The following is a 22,751-nucleotide window of genomic DNA, read 5'->3' as shown; positions in this document are numbered from 1 at the left end:
CAGAAGAACAACATGCAGGAGGTTTTAAATGTGAGATTCCACTCCATTTTTAAGTGTTTATGGACTTCAGCTCCCACTATGCAAAGATGTAAATAACCTTATTGTAATTGTTTATGAAGATGATACAAATAATCATTCCATTTTGTCAACATTCAGCAGAACGCATGCCTCCACCAAGGCCAAACGAGGCAAATCCTTGTCCCGATCTGGATGAAACTGTAGATCTAGTTTGGATGGATGCAAGTGAAAATGTGAACATCTGTTTAATTAAACATTTTTGCTTCAATCATAACGTTAATTACATATGAATACACAGCGTGCGTTCCATCCAGCCTGAGGGAGCGTGAGGAGCACATCATGTCAGCAGCTTGAGTCAGGGATCTCATTCTTTCTGTCGTTACCCACAGCTCCTGGCCACAGGTGAAGGGTGGAATGTGGATCAAAGGGTGAACTTGAGAGCTCTGCATTCAGGTTCAGCTCCATCTTTACCCTGACAGTCTGATACAGCGTCTGCAGTCATGAGCACTAATCCGTCTCTTACCCTGACTAATGCAGAGGAACCCACTATGTTTGCATTCTGTCTCTTGGGGGAATGATCATTCAACTCAGGGGTTAATTTGATCTGCAGTATCTAATGGATTCATTTAGTTATTCCATGATTGGGGAAGTCAAAGTTATGTTTCCATCCAACAATCCTCCTATTTATGAATACTTCCTCATTAGAGTCCAAACCAAATGCCAGTCAGGTGTTTTTCCATCAGGGGATCAATTTGCTTTCATGCACTAAATCCTGTTGGGAACAAATAGCAGGAAAAATGGAAAATAATGTTGGCCTTCATGTCTTTCTCCTGGAGAGTGAGAGCTCTGATATAAAGAGTTCAACCTGCTGAGTGAGAGACAGGGGGACTTAGAATCAGGAGAAGAAGTTTTAATCAGGCATCTTGATTAGTGTAAGATGGGAAATGAGGGTGATGAAGCAACGACACACCATGGTTTTCTCTATTGTATTTCCTGTGTTGTTGTTCTTTTCTAACCAGAAGAAGTCAATATGATTCATGTTGAAGCCCAAGCATGCAAATAGAGCCCAAAGGCTAAGTGTCCCAGTGGAGCTGGAGGTGTTTACACAGTGACTCAGCGAGGGAATTAGAATTTGTTCACTATAAAATAGAGCAGGTTGTGTTTATTGGTATAAAGCATTGGCGCCATGAGAACAAACAGAAAATGGAAGTGTGTGTGTGTAGAATAAATGAATGCTTATTTTTAAATGTGATCTGTCCCATGGCGACGGATGCGTCACCCTGTCCTGCCTGCAGTCACGACGCCTCAACGTACCTGTCTGGCTTTAAAAATAACCCTATAGCTGCTGGGGACAGAGGCGTTTCACACACACACACACACACACACACACACACACACACACACACACACACACACACACACACACACACACACACACACACACACTCCCTCTGAAACTATGCCGTTTGAAGGAAAGAGGCACAGTTACAGTAAATGACATCTCTTGTTGTTTCTGTTCCGAAGAAGAGAGAGAGAAACCGTATGATTGGATACGTCAAAGTTATTTCTCTCTAAATGGAGCCGGACCTCACAGCAAACTCATAACTCATCTTTTCCTCACATTATGTATCAACACAAGTGGTATGATGCTGGTTGACGAGGTGTCCTGGCATTTTTAAAAAAAAAGGTCCAGGTGGAGGTGAAGAGTGTCAAGTAGGGCAGAGTGTTACTGTACTCTATTATTAGTCTATTCTTTTCTATTTTGGGACTTGTTAGCATGCAGCATCACACTTATATAAGGGCCATTTACTAAAGGAATCTAGATCTACAGACGTACACCAAAGCTGGAAAGGCCGGGACAAAACCTGTTCTTGCTACATACTAAAGAGACAAAACACATGAGCTGTAATAATAATGATAATAATCAGAGGACTTAAAAGCTCTGTAACAGGAGAACAGGCACAGAAGTGAAGACTCGTCTGCACCAAATGAGCAAAACTGAGACACTGAGATCGTTGTATTACTTGTGAAGAAATTGATTAAATAATTTGAGGTATTTTCATGGCATGAAATAGTTAAAAGTGTGGTTCTCAAACTGTGGAGCGTGTTCCAGCAGTGGTACTCCCATGTGGTCAACCAGATGATGGAAATTCAGTTACCATTGTAGATTGTTCATGTTTTGATGAAGAATTGTTTGAAGAAAAAGAAAAAGTTTGTCTATGTTTTGCTTTGCTCAGACTCAAGTCAAACATAAGTGAGCAGGTCAGGTGACGCTTCTTCTGCTGTCACTCAAGCTCTGAGGTGTTGTAAAAAGAGTTAATTGGCGTTTTAAATGTCATCTCAAACGCAGTTCAGTCAACTTTGCCTGGCACTTCAGTGTCGTGCGTCCCTGCACTGAATGACAACAATAAAAGAGCCTCACGCCCCAGGAGCCAAACGCGTCATTCTTACGCAACGCCACAAGGCTGACTTCATCTTTCCACTTGTCACTTTCCTCCCAGGAAGGAACGAATGTGTTCATACTGAAGGTGCGTTAATGCCTCAAACATCAGTGATTACACGCAGAGACACACACACACACACGCATGTTGCATGGCAGGAGAATTGCCGTGTTGACAGGTTGAGCAGAGACTTTTACAGGAATGGATGGAGGTTTGGTCAGGATTAACTTACTTTGTCAGACTGAAGCTTTTTGTGGTTTTTACTCCCTCAGATTTCTCCAGGACATCAGATTAGCAAATATCACTTTTCTTTCCTCTGTCAGTCATGATTTCGCCTGCATTGAGTAATCACTATCATATGTCGGCCATGCTCAGGATAATAGAGAATATTTAACACAATGGGACTCAAACCACTGGGGTTTAACACCATGATTGATTGGTTGGACATTGTCATTCCACCATGAGGCCCCTCAGTGTGATGTCGTACTCGCCGTGTCCCATAGCTCCATTACTCCCACTGTCATTCACTGCCTCTCTTATATAACTGCAGCTTTGTTTACCTCGGCAGCTCCACTGATGCTATAATACTAACCTGTAATTCCCTCAAATGTGGTGCAAAAGGGGGCGTCGGCCCAGTCCATAGGGACTTGGCGTGGGAACCGGAGGGTAGCCGGTTCAAGTTCCGTGTGGAGGCCTTAGGGGACTCGGCTTGGGAAGCGGAGGATGGCCGGTTCGAGTCCCGCCCCTTTATCTATTTATCGGAAATATGTGCAAGAATCTAAAGGAAGCCAGGTGTCAAATTGTTCTACATTGAGATCTGAACATTTAATCCTTTAAGTGCTAAGTGTTCACCTGTGTGGTTTATGGGGAAGCGTCGTTCTGAGAGAGGGCATTGTTGGAGGTATGCAGGCTAACAGCATTTTAAACATCACCTGTCCTGTGAGACGGGACAATGAGGGGAAAAAATAATAGAAAGTTCAGAGAGGGAAATCATCTGACTTCCCCTCAGCTCACTGCTGTAGGGGAATATCAGCCCACCCCCCTCTCTCCCAAGGCCGGCCTGAATGAGACACAAACACTCACATCTATGTACCTGAACGCCTCACACACCTCTGTCGCAGCTGGAAATGATCATATACTATTAATCTGCTCCAGGTTTGATTTGTCACACTGTTCTATTCTTTATTGTTCATGTAATCCTCTTGTAGATCACGCATCAGAACAAAGTGTCCGACTGGTTTGAGCTGCATTCATTAGTAATTATATCTTTGAAGTTAAAGTGGGCTTGACAAACAAAAACACAGACAATAGAGCATTTTGGCAGCCTGTCCTACTTTCATTCACCTGTTATGTTGAGTGCGTGACAAAACACCAAACTTGAAGCAGCAAAGCCTGCAGCCCTGCGACTCCACGACGTCCAGGTTCCACTCTGCTCAGATTCTGTCCTCAGCAGGTTTTTAATCAAACAGGGACGTTCAGGCGGTCTGTTTGAACGTGTTTGTTCAACTTGCAACAAACAAGTAACGTCTCATCATTTGTGACTCTATGTTGCCGCGGCAAAAGTACGGAATGTGTCTGGCACAAGTCCCACATATAAACTCTGAGTTTATTAAAGCGCAAACCACAACTTTAATTAAGAAAGAATTACAAATCCCGCCCCACATTGTTCCTGGTTCATCTTCTGCTGCTCTGTGTTTCCTCTTCACTTTCTACTTCATCTTCCCTTATATGGGTGGAAAGTTGGTTTAAACTAGAAATCCTTGTGGAATTTGGCAAAAAAAACGTCATATTTTATTGTTGAAGCCAGAGTTTGTGACCATGACACACACACACACACACTCTCAGGTTTAGAGCTGATCGTCATGGTCACAAACTCTGCATGGTGACAGAAAGAATGACATCACAGATACAAGTGGTAAGAAATACAATCATTTATTATCAACCAATGTTATTGATATTTAAAACATATAGACCTTAAACCTCATGACTTTCACTGTTATGTCATCATTATAAGGTTTTAAATGTGATATTTCATTAGAGATTTCACATTTGAGCTCCTTTCTTCCTTGTTTAACAGAGGAGGTGAACCAGTCAGTTTGAAACAAGCAGCCAGATGATTGACAGTATTTGTAACTACGGAAATCTGTAAAGTGAAGCTGCTTTATGTGTTTCATCGCCTCATATTCAGATTATTGTGATGGAAAGTCTGTTTCCCTTGTCTGTCGACCTCAGTATGAGCAGTAGGGACTTTTATATTTATTATATTTATATTTTGCTAATCAAATTGTCTATCTTTAGTTATGTATGATGTTCATAGCTCATTGTTTATTATTCATTATTCATTCTGGTTGAATATCGACCCCTTTTGATATTAAACTAGAATGAAATATAGCTTTTGACACATTTCTGACCTTTCCTTTCTCCTCCACAGCAGGAGAACATAATGAACATATTGTTTTGGATGTAAACCTTTTCTACAAGGAAGCGACTAAACAAACATCAGTAACTCTACCTGCTGAGCACAAAGTTCACACACTCCACAGGCCTCACCCTCTGCCTTCTTTCTTTCTTTCAAATCAGAGTTACTTTTTAATTAAAGCCGACCAGATGAGTAATGCTCTCTGAGAACAAAGGAGAGGATTGTTACCTAAAACATTGTCACGAATGTGCGTGTTTGTTTGAGCTTCACTGGGAGACATTTTAAGCTTACATAAGATACGAAGGGACGTCAGCGAGCTTAACAGTGTGAAATTAGATTAAATAAATAGATAATAAATGTAAAGGGACCAACCAGGCGAGCACATTTTCCCTGGAATTCCCACCGCACGATCAGCAGAGATGAAAACCTGCTTTATGGGGTGTAAAGGCAGTAAAAGGTAATGAACGCTCCATCAAACAGCTCACAGATCCAGAGACCCCTGGCAGCTCCGGCTCCACCCCAGCTGATGGAGCGGGCTGACACACACACACCAGCCTGGGCCCTTTGAAGCAGCGTGAGTGAAAACTCTCCTCAGCCACTCTGGTAGTTAAACTCTTGACTTCCATCATTAGGCATTCAAAGGTAGCGTTCCTCCACCGGACACAGGAAACGCTACGGAACTCTGTTTCCTCCAGCAGTTCAGGAGCTCTACACCCCTGCTAAGACGGGGTTAATAGGGGAGGTGCAGGAATGTCATCATTACTAGAGTATATGTTTAATTTAAAGCTCATCAACATCGCCTCTGTTGGTAATTTTACAGGCCTTACACCCAACATGGCCTCTTGTCTGTGACTCAACACTTGGATTCATGCTTTATATTCTTATCCTCCCTCATCTTTAGAGACATCACGGAGTTCATTACAGAGGCAATGACCAAAATTGTTGTTTTTCACCCCGTGTGCACAGCGGTGCCACAGCAAAGTAAGGTCACTAGAGTTGCTCCTCGCACATTGAGGCGTGGCAAAGTCTTGGTAAATGGATCCTTAAGTGAAAACATCGGACTAATAAGGAAACGTCAAACGTCTTGTGTAAATGAAACCTTTCGCTCTCTGGTCCTCCTCTACTCCTCTACTTCCTTGAGGTAGACGAAACTTTGCACGGAATGTACTCAACACTGTGTACACACATGTACACACACGTACACACACTTACACACACGCACACACGTACACACACGTACACGCGCGTACACACACACACACGCCGGCTGAAGCCAGTGCAGCTGCAGAGGAGACACCTGACAGAACTTGCTCTGTGCATTTAATTCATGATGCTCATTTGAAAGCTTTCTGTCAATATTTGAGTAATGAAGCTGCAAGCTGCCAAGGAATTTAAATATATAAAGCTTCCATAAACCGGCTTCAGCTTCAATCCTGAACACCAAACCAAGACATTCTGCTGCAACAGTTTCTTCTGCTTGATGTAGAAGAGTGTATCCCCTCTGTGACCTGCAGGTCCTCTTATGTGTGCCCTCTGGTGACCTACGCTCAGAGAGAGACGGGCCTTCCACATTTGGGAGCCCTCACAAAGGACACAGCTCTGATTCAGAGTCCCTCGCCGACCAGCAACCACCCAAGTGTGGACTGCCCTTTGGTGAAAAGGTTTATGTGAGCAGCTGCGTTCAGAGCGCCGCCGCAGCAACATGAGCTCATGATGTGAGCTGTGTGTGTGTGTGTGTGTGTGTGTGTGTGTGTGTGTGTGTGTGTGTGTGTGTGTGTGTGTGCGCAGAGGCGGACCGAATAACTGAGACGCCACATCAAGAGGGGCTTTGAGTTTGAAGCTGAGCAGACGAGCCGCAGGAAGTAAACACACATGAATATTTATGAGGAGACCAATACCAACTTCATCACCTGAATGAGTTCCAATATTCACTTCACACACTTCCTGACAGCAAGACGAGAAGGTGTGATCGTTCATTTATTGTCTGTATACTTTTATTGTCAACGACTTGTGTCACTATGACGACCGGACCATGAGTTAAGGATTATAACTGAAGATATTGGAGTGAAATGTTTAGAAGCCAAATTCTCATTAAATGGTCAAACCTCCAAAATGATAACTTCAGCTGTGGTTCACCTGACCTATTGACCTTGACCTGACCTGATCTGATGACCTTGACCTTGTCGGTTGCAACTCCTTTAGCCGCCGTAAGGTCAAGTGTTAAAAGTCGTGCATCTGTCAAGGCTGCCAGAGTGACGCTTCCATCTGTGGGATACTCACAGCTGAGCCTTGACACTCAGACCCAGGCTGCAGTGAGACCCCCGACCCACCCTAATACCTCCAAAGTGCTGCGTTACTGTTTTCCGCACGCCTTGCGGCCCGTCCACAGGCTCACCTGAGCTCCAGGCCCCCTACCTGGCTCCCTCTCTCCTCCAGGAGAGAACAAAGGCCCGGTGATCCTCATTACACGCCACAGTGAAGATTGAGCACAGATGTCAAGCTGTTTACGCTCAGACCAAAACCTTTTTTTTTTTTACGGCCACATAAATTCATCAGATTCTTTTCTTTTGATGTTAGCAGAGAGCCACATACGTCACTGGATGGACAAAGTATAGCTCTTTGAAGTCTAGCGGTGATAATGCTGGCATTTTCAAAGGTTATAGGCTCAAATATTCACAACCGAGCCAAGAATCCGATCCTCTGCGTCCACAGGGCTCACGTGTCTGTAGAAAGGATTTACTGGGCCATAGATTATTTGAACATTTGGTCAATGTCTAAGCATTTAAATTTAGCATTCCCCTATAAGACTGCACATGTCCAGTATCTATCCCACAGACGTAGAGTAGTGACCCTAGAACCTGAGCCTCCTCTGCAGAGAACACGATCAACCGTGCAGAATTCATTCACCGCCAAACTGGACGTGACAGATGGGTCCAATCAGGGAATCTGCTCTGATTGTGCCTCGGAAACAAAACACCTTTGTGTACGTTTACATATGGAAAGTTAGTTGATGGCGTTCTGGGGTCCGGGTGGTCTGCCCTCATTAGAGCCGCTCACTGATTTAGTGCAGCCCCACAAACCTCATGGGGCAGAAGATGATGATGATGATGGTCCATGGCTCCATACTGTGCATACAGGGGCAAGCAGAGGAGGAAGAGGAGGAAGAGAGTCTGACTTCATGGCCTCCTTCTATGGCTGTGAATAGCAAATGTATATCTGTGTTTATGAAGCCTTGATCCTCCTCCTATGCTTCTTCTAACCAAATAGGCCACAGTGGGAAGGAAAGAGTGAAGATCGCAGCAGCAGGAGCCAGCGGGGCTTAGTGGAGCTGTCATGAAGTCATGTCCAATCACAACAATGAAGGGATGAAGGTGAGTGAATTAAGATGCAATTTCCTAACTCTCCCTCCTCTCTGCTGACATCGTACCAAGTTGAAATAGTGAATGCTGTAATTTTCCACTCCGCAAGCAGCCACAGGTTTCTCTCTGAAGGAAATCTCAGACAGCTTCTGTTATTCCTGCTGACGAATCACATTCCATCCTGCAGAGTGTATCTTTTATTTAGACAGAGCAAACCCTAATGCACACACACACACACACATGCAGGCGTATCTCTGAAGTGTTGACATGAAAGAGCCTACATGCATGGCAAACACAATGCTGTGTGCAGCTGTGCTTTGTAGGAGCGATCAGTGAAGGAGCCTCTGATGAGAGCTGATAACCTCCGTCTGCACTCACACATGTATGACATCAATCTGAAGAAGACATCTGCCTGATCAGAAGACTCTAACTTTAAAGATGTGAGGTCACATGCGTGTGCTGACATGCAGCGTTGCGCGTTGTCGTCCATAGACAGGTGAGTTTGTTGTCAGCCAGTTCAGCTTTATTACCGCCTACAGGCTGTTTAAGGTCGCCTCAAGAGACAACAGAGGCTGGAACACGGGACAATCAACCTCTTTACACTGTTTTACCACATGCATGCTGAATATCTCTCTCTCTACATTCTACAGTATCGATGTGGAGCTTAACCACAGATTGGCTTGTGTGAGAGTGATTGTTTGTTACATGAAAGGGTTAATCCTAGGTCTAAAGAATCAGTTTGGTAGACGTTCAGGCTTTGGTTCTGCAGTGAGATCCTCTTTATTTCTGGTGCTGGGTGAGGCTCTGGTTATGCTTAGGCAACTAAAACAATACAGGCCGGGGCGAGGAAAGGCTTTGGTTAGGGTTAGAAAGATGCAAACCTTCACCTAGAAATTAAGCCTTCACTCACAGGGGTTTGGTTGCCTGGTGAATTAAAGGCTTGTGTGTCTGCTTCTTCACCATAACACCAGGACTTTCCACCGCGCCAGGCCAGTGTCAGACTACTTCCTGTTGCTGGTGCCTCCTACGCATCGTCCTCTCATGCTGGGAGCGTCTCTCTCACTCTTTGCACACAGAGAATATCTTTGCATGTTGGCTTTGATTGTGCAGTTGTAGTCGTTGTTGATTGTCTCTTTGGTTTCAGAAGTCGCTCTCAGCGGTTTGAGCTACAATCTCTATTGTGTTAAGACTATAGTTTGGTGTAATGTAATACTTTCGTCTCACAGTTGAGTCATTTTGACTTGAATGAAGTCAAATAAAGAGTAAGCGTCCCAAAGCCCTTTGATTATATTTTCCCACAGCATTATTTTTACTCACACCGCACGGCTCATTGACAGAATTGCAGTCTTTTGCTCTATTTTGGACCGCTTATTTTCTGGTGCTTGGTTCGGCCTGCGAGGCAAAGCCAACCAAACGCTCGCATCCATTTGCAGCCTGCATCCTGTTCGACAAGCGTCCAAAACATATACAGGAGGAATAACAGCGGCGCCTGGAACGCCTAAATTTAGAAAGTGACAAGATTGAATAGGAAATGTAGGGCAAAGATAAGAGGAGACGCACTGAAGGCACACCAGTGGATAGTTTGTTGTCAAATGTTATCAAATCCCAGACCCAGACCCAGACCCAGATCCTGACCAAGACCAAGACCAAGACCAAGACCAAGACCAAGACCAAGGGCCAGACCCAGAGCCAGGACTCAGAATCTGACCTACATTCAGTCCATTTCTTTGCATCTCGGTTTTTAAAATTAAATCCAAATTCCCTCACAAGGAGAACGTCTGCATGTGATTCTTGTTATGAAAGGAGAGACGGCTCCTCTCTACCTGCACACTCAGTGTGTTTAGCAGAGTTCCATGCTGGTGGACCCCACACAGTGTGAGAGTGGTTGAGGGAATACCAGCAGAGACCATAAAGCACAACAGGCTTTAGACTAATGGTTCCACAAAGGCCTGACACAGTGATTCAGTCACAGGGAGGGAGGAGGCACAGACCTGAACGCAGCAGAAAGGAGCGTTCATCCTGCAGAGACTCTCAGTGGACCTGGAGGACTCCTGTCACGCAAACAGGAGTGTGTCAACTGTCAAGTTATAGATCAAAGGATCTGGACTGGGAACGGCAGCGGGGCGGCGGCTGCAGTGCCTGATTTGGAAAATGACAATCAGGTCCCAACAAAGCTGAACTACAAACAGAGTAAACAGAAAGTTTACCAGTTGTTTGTTACCACAGTAACCATGAGGTAGTGTTAGTAGGGTGGGGTGGAGAGACGAGTGACGTGCTTCACAGGCTCGTTAAGAATCCAGATCAAGTCACACGAGTCCTGTACAGTACTGGAGTGTGTGTGTGTGTGTGTGTGTGTGTGTGTGTGTGTGTGTGTGTGTGTGAGTGTGTGAGTGTGTGTTGACTAATCTTCTAAACATGTAGGACCTTTCCATGGGGGAGCGAGCTGGACCCCCCTGGACCCTGACTCATCCCCCTGCCTGAGAGCTCCCTCTGTCTCTCTCTCCCTCTCCCTCTCGCCCTCTCTCTCTCTCCCCCCCCCCCCCCCCCCTCTCTCTCTCTCTCTCTATTGGACTTGTTGGGTCTGAGCCTCCACATGACAGCAGAACATAATGACCAACAATAATTTACCTCAGCAGCGTTTTGGCTGCGTTGATGCTCATGATGAATCTTGTGAGATGCGGGGGACTTCATTTTCCTCACGGGATCAATAAAGTAAACAAAATAAATGGGAATGATGGAGGTCCAGGCCTCAGTGACCTCATCGCTGGCTACAGCCATGAACGCTACAACACATTTAGTTTCTTCAGGGTGTTCCAGTTTCCTCCAACATGCAGTTTAGATGAAGTGGAGGTGATAGATTACCAATAGACATGAAGGAGTGTGTTTATCTGTGTGTGATAGAGCTGTGGTGACATGGCAACAGACTCTGTGCACACACACAGTGGGTGTGGAGACGGATGGTACACATGTGTGGACGGTGTATCTATCATTGGTGGCTGGATGGAGAGCAATCCAAGAGAACTGAACGAGCTGCAGCCTCCTGGCCTGGATATTCATCAGATATACACTTAGAGAAACGGGATTTGCTGATTTGCTTCTTTCCTCTGCTGGTGTTTGGCAGATTTTCTCCTGGAGAGATGAGGAGAAAGAGAAAGAGGGCAGCTCAGACTGTAGAGTCCCTGACTGTCTCTCCTAATGCTGATGTGTGTGTGTGTGTCAACCCCGCTCACACAGCAGAGGGACGTGGTGGGATTTTGCCATCACAGTACAGCAACCATAACATTCCCATGCCGTGTGTGTGTGTGTGATTTGGTTTATTTGAGTGTGAGGGCATGGGAGTGTGTGGGATTGAGCAGGCAGGATGTAAATACAGGATGTCACAATAACACAGAGTTCAGGAAGTTGTCAGTTGTTGAAACCAGCGATGATAAAAAGAATGAAGTCCTGGCGGTGATCCCGTCTGTGCCTGTTTCTTGATCTTGACCCTGGCAGGGAAGTGTTGCAGAGGCTCAGGCCTCTAAATGAGCGTTGGTCCCAGTGTCTGATGAGACGTATCAATGCCACGGACTGAATGCAGAGTAAAAGGTGATGACAAGTTTTAACCTGAGGCCGGACACACAGACAAAGACTCCACTCATTAAGTAGAGAGGGGGATCACCATGGCAACGATGCTGTGTTTTTCTACCGCAGCCGTACAGAGCAGATTAGAAAGAGGGGACGGGCAGATCTCCATAAACATTTATTTGTTCCTCAGAGGAACTCATTAAACGCTGCAGACTCCTTTGGCCTCCAGCAAACTCATTTGTCTTAACGTTCCTGAGAGTGAACATACCAACACATTACTGCCAATCTGGAGGTATATAAGTACCTGCATCTATTAGGGGAGAGATCCTAGGACAGGTGGGAAACAACAAAGACAAAAGACAAAGGAGGAGAAGCAGCAGAGAGCCAGTGAGACCCAGGAGCTACAGAGGGTAAGCAGAAAGCTGAGCAGCTCTGTCCCCTAACAAATCTCTACCACACATGTTCCAGTGTCCCAGTGACAGGAAGAAGACACTCTGGTGCTTTTAGGGCCAAGATCAATTCATCAAGTTGAACAGATGTCATCGCCCGGTGCACTCAGCAGACACCAACGCCTTCCACACAACGTATCTGGTGTCTGTGTGTGACAGCAACACATCAGCTACACAAAGGGTCACAGGTCTCAGTTATACAGTTATACAGACCTGAGCTTCCTTCTCTCTGTAACTGATACGATGCCATAGATCATATCTGTGCAAATGCTGTCTAAAGCACTAGAAAGGAAGTACAACACAACTAGAGCATGAGGGGAAACATAAGGATCGGAGAGATTCTTCCAGAAGGGACATCCTGCTCCTCCAAGCTCCGCTGATCAAGACGAGGAGAAGATACAAGTGACTTTGAGACGGGGATCCTTGCCGCGTCACAGACGGCAGCTCGGCTCCTCTGGATCATGTTTCAGTTGGAAAAGTGACAAAGTCGTTCACTTAGTTGGTCATTACAAAGTTGTCTTGTTTATCATATCATATATTATTATTTATCATCCGCTGTGGCCTTCACAGTCACCTGATCTCAACCAATGTGACAGCTCAATCTAACAACATCATCCAAACATCAGGGATGAAGAGGGATGAGCTTTCAGAAGAATGATGACCCAACAGCATAATGTGACACTTTCCATTGTTCCCTTTATTTGTCTCTACTGTGTGTGTGTGCGTGTGTGTGTGTGTGTGTGTTATGGTGTTATGGTGTCATGGTGTCATGGTGTCATGTACATGTATGATTGCTCTTCGGTCTGTTGGCTTGAGCTCATCATTGCACTGGGTTGTAATGTGAAAGTGTGTTTTCCTTCATAAATCCTAAATCCAGATGAGTTTCTTCTTCTTTCATCAGCTTTAATGAAGTCAGTCCTCTCATTTAAAGGTAATTTATTTATTTTGATCCCCGAGGGGAAATTTACTCACAGCTTCCATGTCAGACTACAATCTGAACCTACAAAGGTTCACTCAGAGTGTTCATGTGGGCAGCAACCATCATTTGGAATCAAGATCAGAAATGTATTCAATGACAGGGGTGCCTCGGGCACAAATGAGAGCACACACACTCCATTGTTTTAACTCTTTGCCTTTAGGCGTTTCTCATTTCCTTCTTCCTTTTAACGTTTGCAGAGAATCACACCCAATTTTGGACCGGTCTGGTCTGCCTGTAGTTGGGAGTGTAACAACCACTTTGACATGTTGGCCTATACGTTTTGAACTGTCAGTCATAGAATCAAAGTTTTTTTCTTCCTGGATTTCTCGTGTCTGGACCAAACAGGATAAAAGTTGTTTAAGGACATTTGTGAACAGGTGATAACTCCATAGCAACATTAGCTATGTTTATTAGATTTCTATTACATTAAGCGGGACATAGGAGGACATGTCACTCTAGTGTCATAGCAGCGAGAGCACAGGAGAAGCTCATAAAACAAATGATGACAATGTCATCAAGCCAGCATGCAGACCCTGAAGGCAGCACACCTGTGGCCGTGGAAACACCTGTGACTGACTCAGTTACCAAAGGGACACAGAACACGCAGGCTGCAGGCATGATGATATGATTTGCACGCCATGACCCAGAACATATGACCTGAATATTGTTTTTTCTGAATCTTATCGCCAAATTCTACCCATTGTGTGCAAAACCAAATGTCAGCTGCTGAATACAGAAATGTTGTTTTCAGTAGGAATCCCTGAGTGTGTTAACCTCCCTTATCTAATGAACACTGTGATGGGTTCTATCCTCTACGACCCCGCAGAGATAAGAGGCTGTGGCATTTTCACATGCTATTTGAATGAAATAGCACAGAATGACATTTGTTATTCAGTCTGAATAATTACAGAGGGAAGAGAGCTGATAATTGGTTAATTATGATTCAGAATGTGTGGATGAAGATAAACATCAGAATGTAAGAGGTGCCTGTAATCCTGTGTGTTGGTCAGGATCATTTGCAAACTGAATGACGCGGTTACCGGACTGCAGCCATTTATGGGGAATCACTGCCCCCTAGTGGTCAGCAGTTAAAAAATGTGTTTTTGTGAGATTTGTGAGTCTTCATCACACTAAGGTAGAAACCAAGCGGAAGATTGATCACCAGCAACAGTTCATTCAGAATAAACAGTCATCACAGCCTCTATTTTACTTTATTTTCCTTTATTTTGATGGGATCATTGTCATAAATAACCTCACGACTCATACAAATACATTATATCCATCGTATAGAAATGCATCGGTTGCATTTGCTGTCACTGACATCCACAGGGTTGTGATATGTATGTGCATGTGTGTGTGTGTGTGTGTGTGTGTGTGTGTGTGTGTGTGTGTGTGTCCATGATTGTTAAGCATTTCTGTGCAGCTATTGCCGTCACATAACAACGTGGACAAACACAATATACATCACATTTAACTTGCATATTGAATCTGCTATGTGTTCAAGCGTTCCACCTGAGAACAGACCGACACTGTCGCCCTCACAGGCCGATATGTAGATTCATCAAAGCGCACAGAAAAACAACAGGAGCGTTGCCTTTTGTGAGCCCAACTGAACGTTAGCAGGGAATCTTTCTGTGATTGTGATGAGAGTTCATGCAGAGAGTGGACGCAGGCAATGCAACAATACGGACTGAGCTCAGGGGCACAACAGGGCGGCTGTGTGCGGGATTCAAACACAAAGCCCACCTAAAACTAACATCTCATGGGTGTACGATGGGGTTTAAGGATTTCTGAGGTATTTAATGTGATCAAAATAAAGTAAATCACCACAGGATCAAACTGTTTTCATCGTCATGCAGTTGCATTCAATGACATTTTTACAGCACAGTCATACATGGGCATGTGAACACACACTGAGTACACACTGATATCACTACTCCACGCTGAGACAACTGGGTCATTGCATAAATTCAAAATGTACATGATTCTATTGGACAGTAGAGTCAGTATCTAGTATCAGCTGTGATGTATTGATACTTAATAGGTGACTAATAGGTGATTGATTCTGTCTGCAGGCTTGTGTTTGAGATCGTCCATCCGCTCACTTTACTTCACCAGCTGCAGATCCCAAACTGTGCTCACGATGTCTACATCCCAGTCAAATCCCCATAACTAACACAGATTCCCATCAGTTGTTCCATTATTCAGTTTCTGCTAAGCTGCTCCAACGTTTGAATGTGGGTGACATCATCACTCCAGCCGCTCACCCCGCCGTTTAGGAGAAGCAACATCTGCTCATTCGATTTTCAAATGGATTTTCCCAAATGTTCTGCTTTACAGCTTCATGCCAGCTCTAACCCTACAGAGAAAGGCTCTAAAGTTACTAATGTCACCAAGCTCCCAGAGTGGAACCACATAATGCAGCAAAGCCAGCGGTGGAGCCAACATGCTGGTTCATTGTGTGTTTTATGCCAGAATCATCAGAAAGGGCAGCAAAACAGTTTCTTTTGTCATTTCATGTGCTTTTAATTCGTCACCATAGTGCAGGGTGCAGCCTTCAACCAACCACCCTGCAAGGTTGATCACATCAATGGAAAGATCCGTACTCGTCTTTGTGACAGTCAGTCCCTCAGATAATCCCTCAACCCAGGAAATCATAAAGGCAAACTCATTTCAGTCTTACCGATGCTTTCTGACTGTATTACAGCGTTCGAGCTTCAGACGGTGTGCGTTCGCTAGAAAAAGCTGTCTATCGCGCCAATCGGTGCAATGGCGTGAAGCTGGACCCTTGGTGGTCCGGGTCTGGAGAGGTGGGGGAGGTGGAGGAGGTGGGGGAGGTGGGGGAGGTCGGCGAGGTCGGGGAGGTGGAGACATCAAATGCAGGCTCGGGTTTACGCAGCGCTGCTCTTTTACTTCTCTTTGAGCGAGCCTTGGTGTGACGCATGGGCGTGCTGCCTGGGGAGCTGGCGGTGTGGCGGACAGCACAGGGGCGCTCAGCGGAGGGGTCAGAGTTCACCGCCGGGACGTTGTCTGCGCTGATATGAGCCGTCTGCGGTTTCCCCTGAGGACAGGAGGAGGACAGGAGCGGAGATCGGGTGGCTGAATCCAGCAGCCCTTTAGTTCCCTGTGTGCACTGAGGAAGCACAACGCAGAGGAAGGGGGTTTAAAGACAAGAAAGCATAAGATGATGTAAGATAAGAGTGAGGAGAGGAATGAGCAGGAGAGAACAGCAGGGGGCCAAATCATCACAACACTTCAGTGAACGCAGCAACAGATGTGTACAGGGAGGAGAGAGGAGAGAGGAGAGAGGAGAGAGGAGAGGAGTCCACATAGAGCAGACAGAGGGTCAGGCTCTGGAGGAGACTAGATTGTTATTTAATACCTCCACCAAGGGGTTAAGGGGTCATTGTTGTCTGTGAGATCGGGCATCTTGGCGTCAATCTCGAAAACTAAGGCGTGACAGACGATTGATCAGTAGCTCAGATTATATTAAAGTCTAAACTGTGACACAAATGTTGGTGAAGTTTGAGCCTCCACTCCTTTCATCGTGTAAATATAGAAATCAAAGTGTCGAGCCAGAAGAAATCTGTAAAGCCCGGAGTGTGTTCATCATGACGGCAAATAACGATGAGGTCATGCAGGCAGCCAGCAGCAGCAGCAGCATGCACACTGAGTGTCTCTCTGCTCTCTCTCCTCTCTATGGGCTTACAACGCTCAACTGTCATGTTTGCTCCTCTAAGAGGCTCTAATCATCCAGAGCAGCACAGAGCAGAGTCCAGGTGTTGATGTTAGGGGACACGGGGCGAGACGAGAGACAGACAGGTGGACAGACAGGTGGACACAGCAGCAGGTTAACAAAGGGAGGACAGAGACAGACACGGGGACGAGCTGAGCTGAGCTTCTGTTGGCTTGGAAGAGAGAGAGAGATAAGTGGAGGAAGGAAGGAAGGAAGGGTGGGCAAAGGAAAGAGGACGAGTCGAGGACGCAGCTGATGAATGAAATAGACAAAGGGGATGTTTATTAAAGTTGTGTTCTTTTAATACTTGAGAAAATACAAATCTGCATAAAAATAGGATGGAGAAAAGGCACAGCATCGACAAATGAGACAAAACAACATGAAGGGGGTGTGAGGGGTGAAGATGAGGGGTGAAGATGAGGGGTGAAGAAGAGGAACAAGGTGAGAGAATAATAATAACGTGTCAGTGTCGTCGGGCAGAACAAGGAGGCGTCTCTCTCCCTCAGCAGCTCAACCAGAGCTCACAGTAAAACACACTTAAAGCCCAAAAACACTTGAGCTCCTACTGGGTCCCTCTTTTATAGCCGTCTTGTTCTTTTGATGTAAACAATAGAGCGGTGTGTGTGTGTGTGTGGACCTGAGGCTGGTGGTGGCGGTGTGTGTGTGTGTGGATCTGAGGCTGGTGGCGGTGTGTGTGTGGATGTGAGGCTGGTGGCGGTGTGTGTGTGGAGATCTGTGTGAGTGTTGTTAGAGTCAGACTGAGACTTCTGTCCTCTAAACTCCACTCACAGGCTCCAGGCTTCCTTTAGCTGTGAGCAGAACAGAGCAGTGAGACTTCTGTAACAAACACCCAGAGCCAACCTACTAGGAAGGAAACACAATACTGACGCGTCAAACTGTAACAAAAGGAGGTCAAAACGCCATAATTTATAAAGTAAACACTGATGGATGGCACTGAATCCTGCTCAGAGGTTTACTGAGTCCAGGCTTCACTTCTGTCTCCAGAGGCTAACGCTAATAAATGAGCTGCAATCAAGTCATCAGACTAACAAGGCAACAGTAACCACCTGCACCTGATTACATCATAAATTGTAACGGGGGGGGGGGGGGGGTTAACTCTTCCCTCTGGAGCCAGATTCACAGCATGCCAGCCTTAAGGACGGCTTTTAAAAAGGCTTGTTTGCATCCTGGCACTGCTAAATTATAAATGTAGCCGCAGTAAACCTGTCGGCGGCGATGTAAATCTGCGGCGGGATTAACCGGCACGTAACAGTGGGGCGAGTGGAGCGAGTAGAGCGAGTGGAGCGAGTGGAACGCCGGGTTTGGGGGGCTACAGCAGGCAATAGAGGGGTCTGTCAGGCAGAGGAGGAGTCGGGGGGTGCAGGCACAGGAGGGGGGGGTTCCTGCAAGCCAAGAGCCGGCCGGGAAGACCCTCCTACCACGTTTATCTCGTTCTTGGCGGCCGGGGCGGCCAGCTCGATGTCCGCGTCGCCGGTCTGGGCGGACGCCTCTGTGGGCAGGAGGCCTCGTCTGTCAATCAAGCTGAAAGAGGGGAGGATAGAGGGGGAGCGTCTCAGTACAGACACAGGGACGTCCGGGGGTTAAACAGCTGTGAGTGAGTTTGATGTTGTGTGGTGTTTGTGTAGTAACCTGGGGGGCATGGGTCCACACAGCACAGAGCAACAGTTGATGAAGATGTTTCTATGGCTGTATGGGTTGGTGGCGTCTTCTGCTCCACTCTTCCCCGACCAGGAGCCTTTAATCTGTGAAGGAGAAGAGACGCTGACGTCTGACGCTGACTTATAAACATCCTGCAGCCATCGCTCCGCTCAGACGTTACTCACGTCTTCGTTAGTGGTCAGGTTGGAAGCGACGAGGTAAGTATGGAAGCCTGAGAGGCCCAGGATGGACCAGACGGAGAAGAAGCAGATCACCAGCTCCACCGCAGTGCAGAGGGGGAGGAGTCAAGGAGAGCAAAAACCTGCTCATTGATCTTTACTACGCAACGACTCTGGCATAATGAGTAAAGGATATCTGCCGGGACTTTCCTGGAGAGCAAACACAAGGCCTCTCCCACCCTGCGCTCCTGAGAGAAGACAAGAGAAGAAGAAGAGGAGGAGGAAATGGAGACAAATCCACTTAGAACTACCAGTAAAGCTTGTGATCGTGTTAGAGCAGCTCGGTCACGTTTCCTCCTGAGGACGCAGAGCGACCAGCATCACGCTCTGCTTTAGGTTTGGTTCATTTAAATCTAAAGAATCCCTGAACAGGAAACACCAGAACACTTTTCTTATCAGATATCATAAACCCCACCCGTCTGGAACTTCAAATACAGAAAAACAAACACAGGTGAGTTCCTGTCTGAGCCTGCTGAGGTCAGGTAATGTAAACAGTGAGAGAGGCTGAGTGAGGCTGAGTGAGGCGTGACGTACTCAGGGCCAGGTGTGTGGTCACACAGCCGAAGATGAAGGCCGTGAGGAAGGCCAGCGACACGATGAAGGTGTAGAAGAAGCGGTAGTTGCGCTTGCCTACGCAGTTTCCCACCCAGGGACAGTGATGGTCAAAGCGCTCTGAGGAGAAGAGAGAGAAAATGAGACTTTAACAGGGATTTGTGATTGTTTACATTTAAGGGGAAGTTTATACTGACGTGTTCTTATCTCTCTATGCCTCTAAACTCAGATGATTGAGCTCCTAAATCCCTATAAAGCAGTGAGATTGATCCTGAAGACAACTGAGAATAATCATCTTCCTCTTTTCTTGGCCTTCACACCTGTGCAGATGAAGTTAGGTCTGTTTGCTGAGTTAACTTATTAGCATCGTAAGGTTTGACTGATATGAACCCTTGAAGGTCTGCAGGAGAGCTCAGTCTGTACTGGTTCTGGTTCTGTGGAGCTCTGCGTCTTCTCCAGGTTGTTAAATGTGTGTGTGTCCCGTACGTACCCACACAGTTGTCACACAGGCTGCAGTGGGAGGTGCGTGGAGGCCGGAACATCTTGCAGGTGAAGCAGTACTTCAGTTTGACCACCTGCTGGTTGATCAGGACCTCCTTGGTGCGTGGAGGAGGCCGGTAGCTGGTGTTTCCTGTGTTGTCTGCAAAGGGGGCAGAGAGACATTCATCTGATACACAGATCCAACAGGAAGTGAGGTGTGTGACCTCACTACATGAGGGCCTTTGATCCTGATGTGTTAGTGATGTCACAGCGTGTTTGACTGAGGACAAAGCTCCTGACTGAAGCTGACTGAAGAACCTCTAACGGCGGACTGGAGCCCAGAATGCCTGCTCGGAGCATTCAGAGCGTTAATACCTCCTCCAGGGGGGATGGTTTTCCTGGCTTAAGTGTCTTTGTTTGAAAGAACAGCTGAAGCAGCAGTCCTAACTTTGAGGGAATTGATTGTGGAGCATCTTACATCATCGCTGCCTCAACTTCTGCCTGAGTGGGAGTGCTGCACAAGAGCAACCTTACATAACAGAGATCCATCGAAGGGAGAATGGATCATGAATCAAGTTTAAACCACTGACAGACTGAAATAGAGCAGTCAGCTGTTCAGGGAAGTCCCCTGAACTGTTTAAGGACCAGAATAATAATAACACTGACTGGAGCATTGTTGTCTAAACGCTCTGCTCCTCACCGATCTGCTTCTCGATGTCTGCAGCTTCCTCCGGCGTGGCTCTGGGCAGGATGCCCGGGTCGCTGAAGCTGGTCTGGAGCAGCGTGATGACCACAAACACAAAGAGGACTCCTCCAATCACAGGGATGCAGCTGGTCAGGTGCTGGACCAGGAAGGGACAGCTGTGACGTGGGGACAAGCAGAGAGACGGGGAGGGACAAACACACACTCAGGTTATCAAAGTGCTGGTCTGGAAACATCTCAGACCTACTGGGACAAAGCCTCACGGCACTGAGACACACAGGGGATCTGAGCTTAATCACCATCCTGAGCTATTAAACACAAGCTTCATCCCTGGAGACAGAACACACACTTCACCACACAGGGAAGAAGAAGGAGTTCATACACTGGCACTTCTCCTGACTCATGACATCACCACAGCAGAGAGCAACATAAATCTTCTGTAGAGCCTAAACGTTTTACTGTGTTGACATTTACACGCACAGAATCACAGATCACAAATCAGCTAGAGAAACATGCAGATGTGCATTTAGGAGCTATTCTAGACAAACAATCCTCAATCAAAAGTTACTGTTATGATTCTGTAGAGACATTTAGACATAGAGTGGCACCACACACACCACCAGGGGGCGCTTTGCGGAGCAATAGTGGCACATAACCCCCCAGTTTGAGAACCACCACTGTGATAAAGCATCACCTAGACTTCAAAACAACACTAAAGCTCGAACCTTCACAGCCCCTGACGTCACCTTCCGGCCCACAGGAAGTTTCTAGATGATTGTTTGGAGTTCAGAATCAAACAACAATTACATATTTAAACTAGACTCACTCGAAGATGAAGAAGAGTCCGCTTGTGACGAGGATGAGGCCCAGGGTGAGCGGTAGGACTCCGCTCTGCCGGGCCATGATGACCCGGCCATCGCAGTAAAAGCGATTCTTCCCGGGGAAAACTTCCCACTTTCTCTTCCGTCTGTCCTCCGCCTGGTCCCCGCCGCTGGCCGGCTGAGGCGCAAGGGTTAAGGGGGTCGGGGTCTTCAGGGCCAGCGGGTCTATTTGCTGGTACTCGCAGTTCTTCATGGTTTTAGATCGTGATGTCTCTTCTCGGTCCTCCGTGTCTGAGCCGCCCCTCCGTCCCCCCGCTAGCTGCTCCGCTGTGGCCGCACGGCGGTAAGTAACGGAGCGGCTCCATCCCCACTCACCGCCCCGCGGCTCCTCGTCCACTGGTCTCTCTCTGTCTATCTGTCGTCTATGTAAACATGGAGGCGTCGCGTAAACACAACATACACAGACCTGTTAGCCACAGTAAGCTTGTTAGCTGTGCTGTCCAGCTGCAGGAGCGCTAAACATCTGGAAAAGTCTCCTAATAGTGGCTAGTTAGCTTGTTAGCTTGCTTCATTTGCACATTCTTATTCTTCTACGCTGCAGAGAACACTCGCCCCAATGCCCGGGACTTTAAAAAGAACACACATCCCTGATTTCAGAGCCTTTTGCCTTCACATTTAGACTATAACACATTCGTGACCGCGTATCGAACTCGCCATCAAACGCATCTTCAGGCAAATCTAATGTGTCAAGACGTCTGTACTGCAACACCACGGACTTCCGGTTATGTTCCTTTCAAAATAAATAAAATATTAGGTTCACGCGCCTTTGCGCAGTGGTACTTTGAATTAAATGAACAATTTTAAGGAATAATCAAACACACACCGGTGCCTATTCTGCTCTCAAAGTACACCCCATAATTTTATTTTGATGCTACACCATACAACCCTCACCAACTTCGAACTGTTTTATCTAATTCGCAAATTTACCCTAAAAGTAAAAGCCTAAACCCTGTCACTTAAACCCTGTTGTACAAAGATGGTACAAATGTAAATACTGTTTCGTTACAGTAAACAGATCCTGATCTCCATTAAGGATTTGATCCCCATGCTGTCCATTTGTTCAGTTAATAACTAACAAAAAAACTCTAAACACAGTTTTGGGGGGGATTTAAAGTGGATTCTTTTCCCCTGAATGTGAGTTCATGTCGACTGGAAAGATTTGTAAATACGTGTATTGTTTTAATAGACGTCACTATAAACAACGGTAATTGTATTTTCCTCCAGATCATCTTCTCTTCCTTTATTGGCGGTTTTATTTATTTTTTCAGTCCT

The 22,751-nt window shown here is 46.3% G+C and overlaps 1 protein-coding gene across 1 annotated transcript; it reads right to left on the bottom strand.

The window, feature by feature from the left end:
- Positions 1 to 14,836: 14,836 nt before the first annotated feature.
- Positions 14,837 to 22,187, bottom strand: LOC143016961 (palmitoyltransferase ZDHHC18-B-like). The gene is made up of 9 exons (XM_076171557.1): positions 21,425 to 22,187; positions 20,596 to 20,756; positions 19,906 to 20,055; positions 19,398 to 19,535; positions 19,000 to 19,051; positions 18,810 to 18,912; positions 18,616 to 18,728; positions 18,405 to 18,507; positions 14,837 to 16,362 (listed from the first exon to the last, which is right to left on the bottom strand). The coding sequence occupies exons 1-9, from the start codon at positions 21,670 to 21,672 to the stop codon at positions 15,979 to 15,981; spliced, it is 1,452 nt and encodes a 483-aa protein (XP_076027672.1). The 5' UTR covers positions 21,673 to 22,187; the 3' UTR covers positions 14,837 to 15,978.
- Between the last annotated feature and the right edge of the window lie 564 nt (positions 22,188 to 22,751).

The sequence above is a fragment of the Genypterus blacodes genome, unplaced genomic scaffold (genome assembly GCF_046128005.1).
Source record: "Genypterus blacodes isolate CSIRO-AG114 ecotype Tasmania unplaced genomic scaffold, CSIRO-AGI_Gbla_v1 ptg000258l_1, whole genome shotgun sequence".
Lineage (NCBI taxonomy): Eukaryota > Metazoa > Chordata > Actinopteri > Ophidiiformes > Ophidiidae > Genypterus > Genypterus blacodes.
Note: the sequence above shows the minus strand (reverse complement) of the source record. Positions and strands in the feature narration are given on the sequence as shown.

Excerpts from the sequence above, each read along its gene's own strand:
- LOC143016961 (XM_076171557.1), bottom strand. The coding sequence starts at position 21,672 with ATGAAGAACTGCGAGTACCAGCAAATAGACCCGCTGGCCCTGAAGACC. Across the intron at positions 19,536-19,905 it reads CCTGTGTGACAACTGTGTGG|AGCGCTTTGACCATCACTGT; the intron begins GTACGTACGGGA and ends TCTTCTCCTCAG. Across the intron at positions 18,729-18,809 it reads ACCTGACCACTAACGAAGAC|ATTAAAGGCTCCTGGTCGGG; the intron begins GTGAGTAACGTC and ends TCTCCTTCACAG.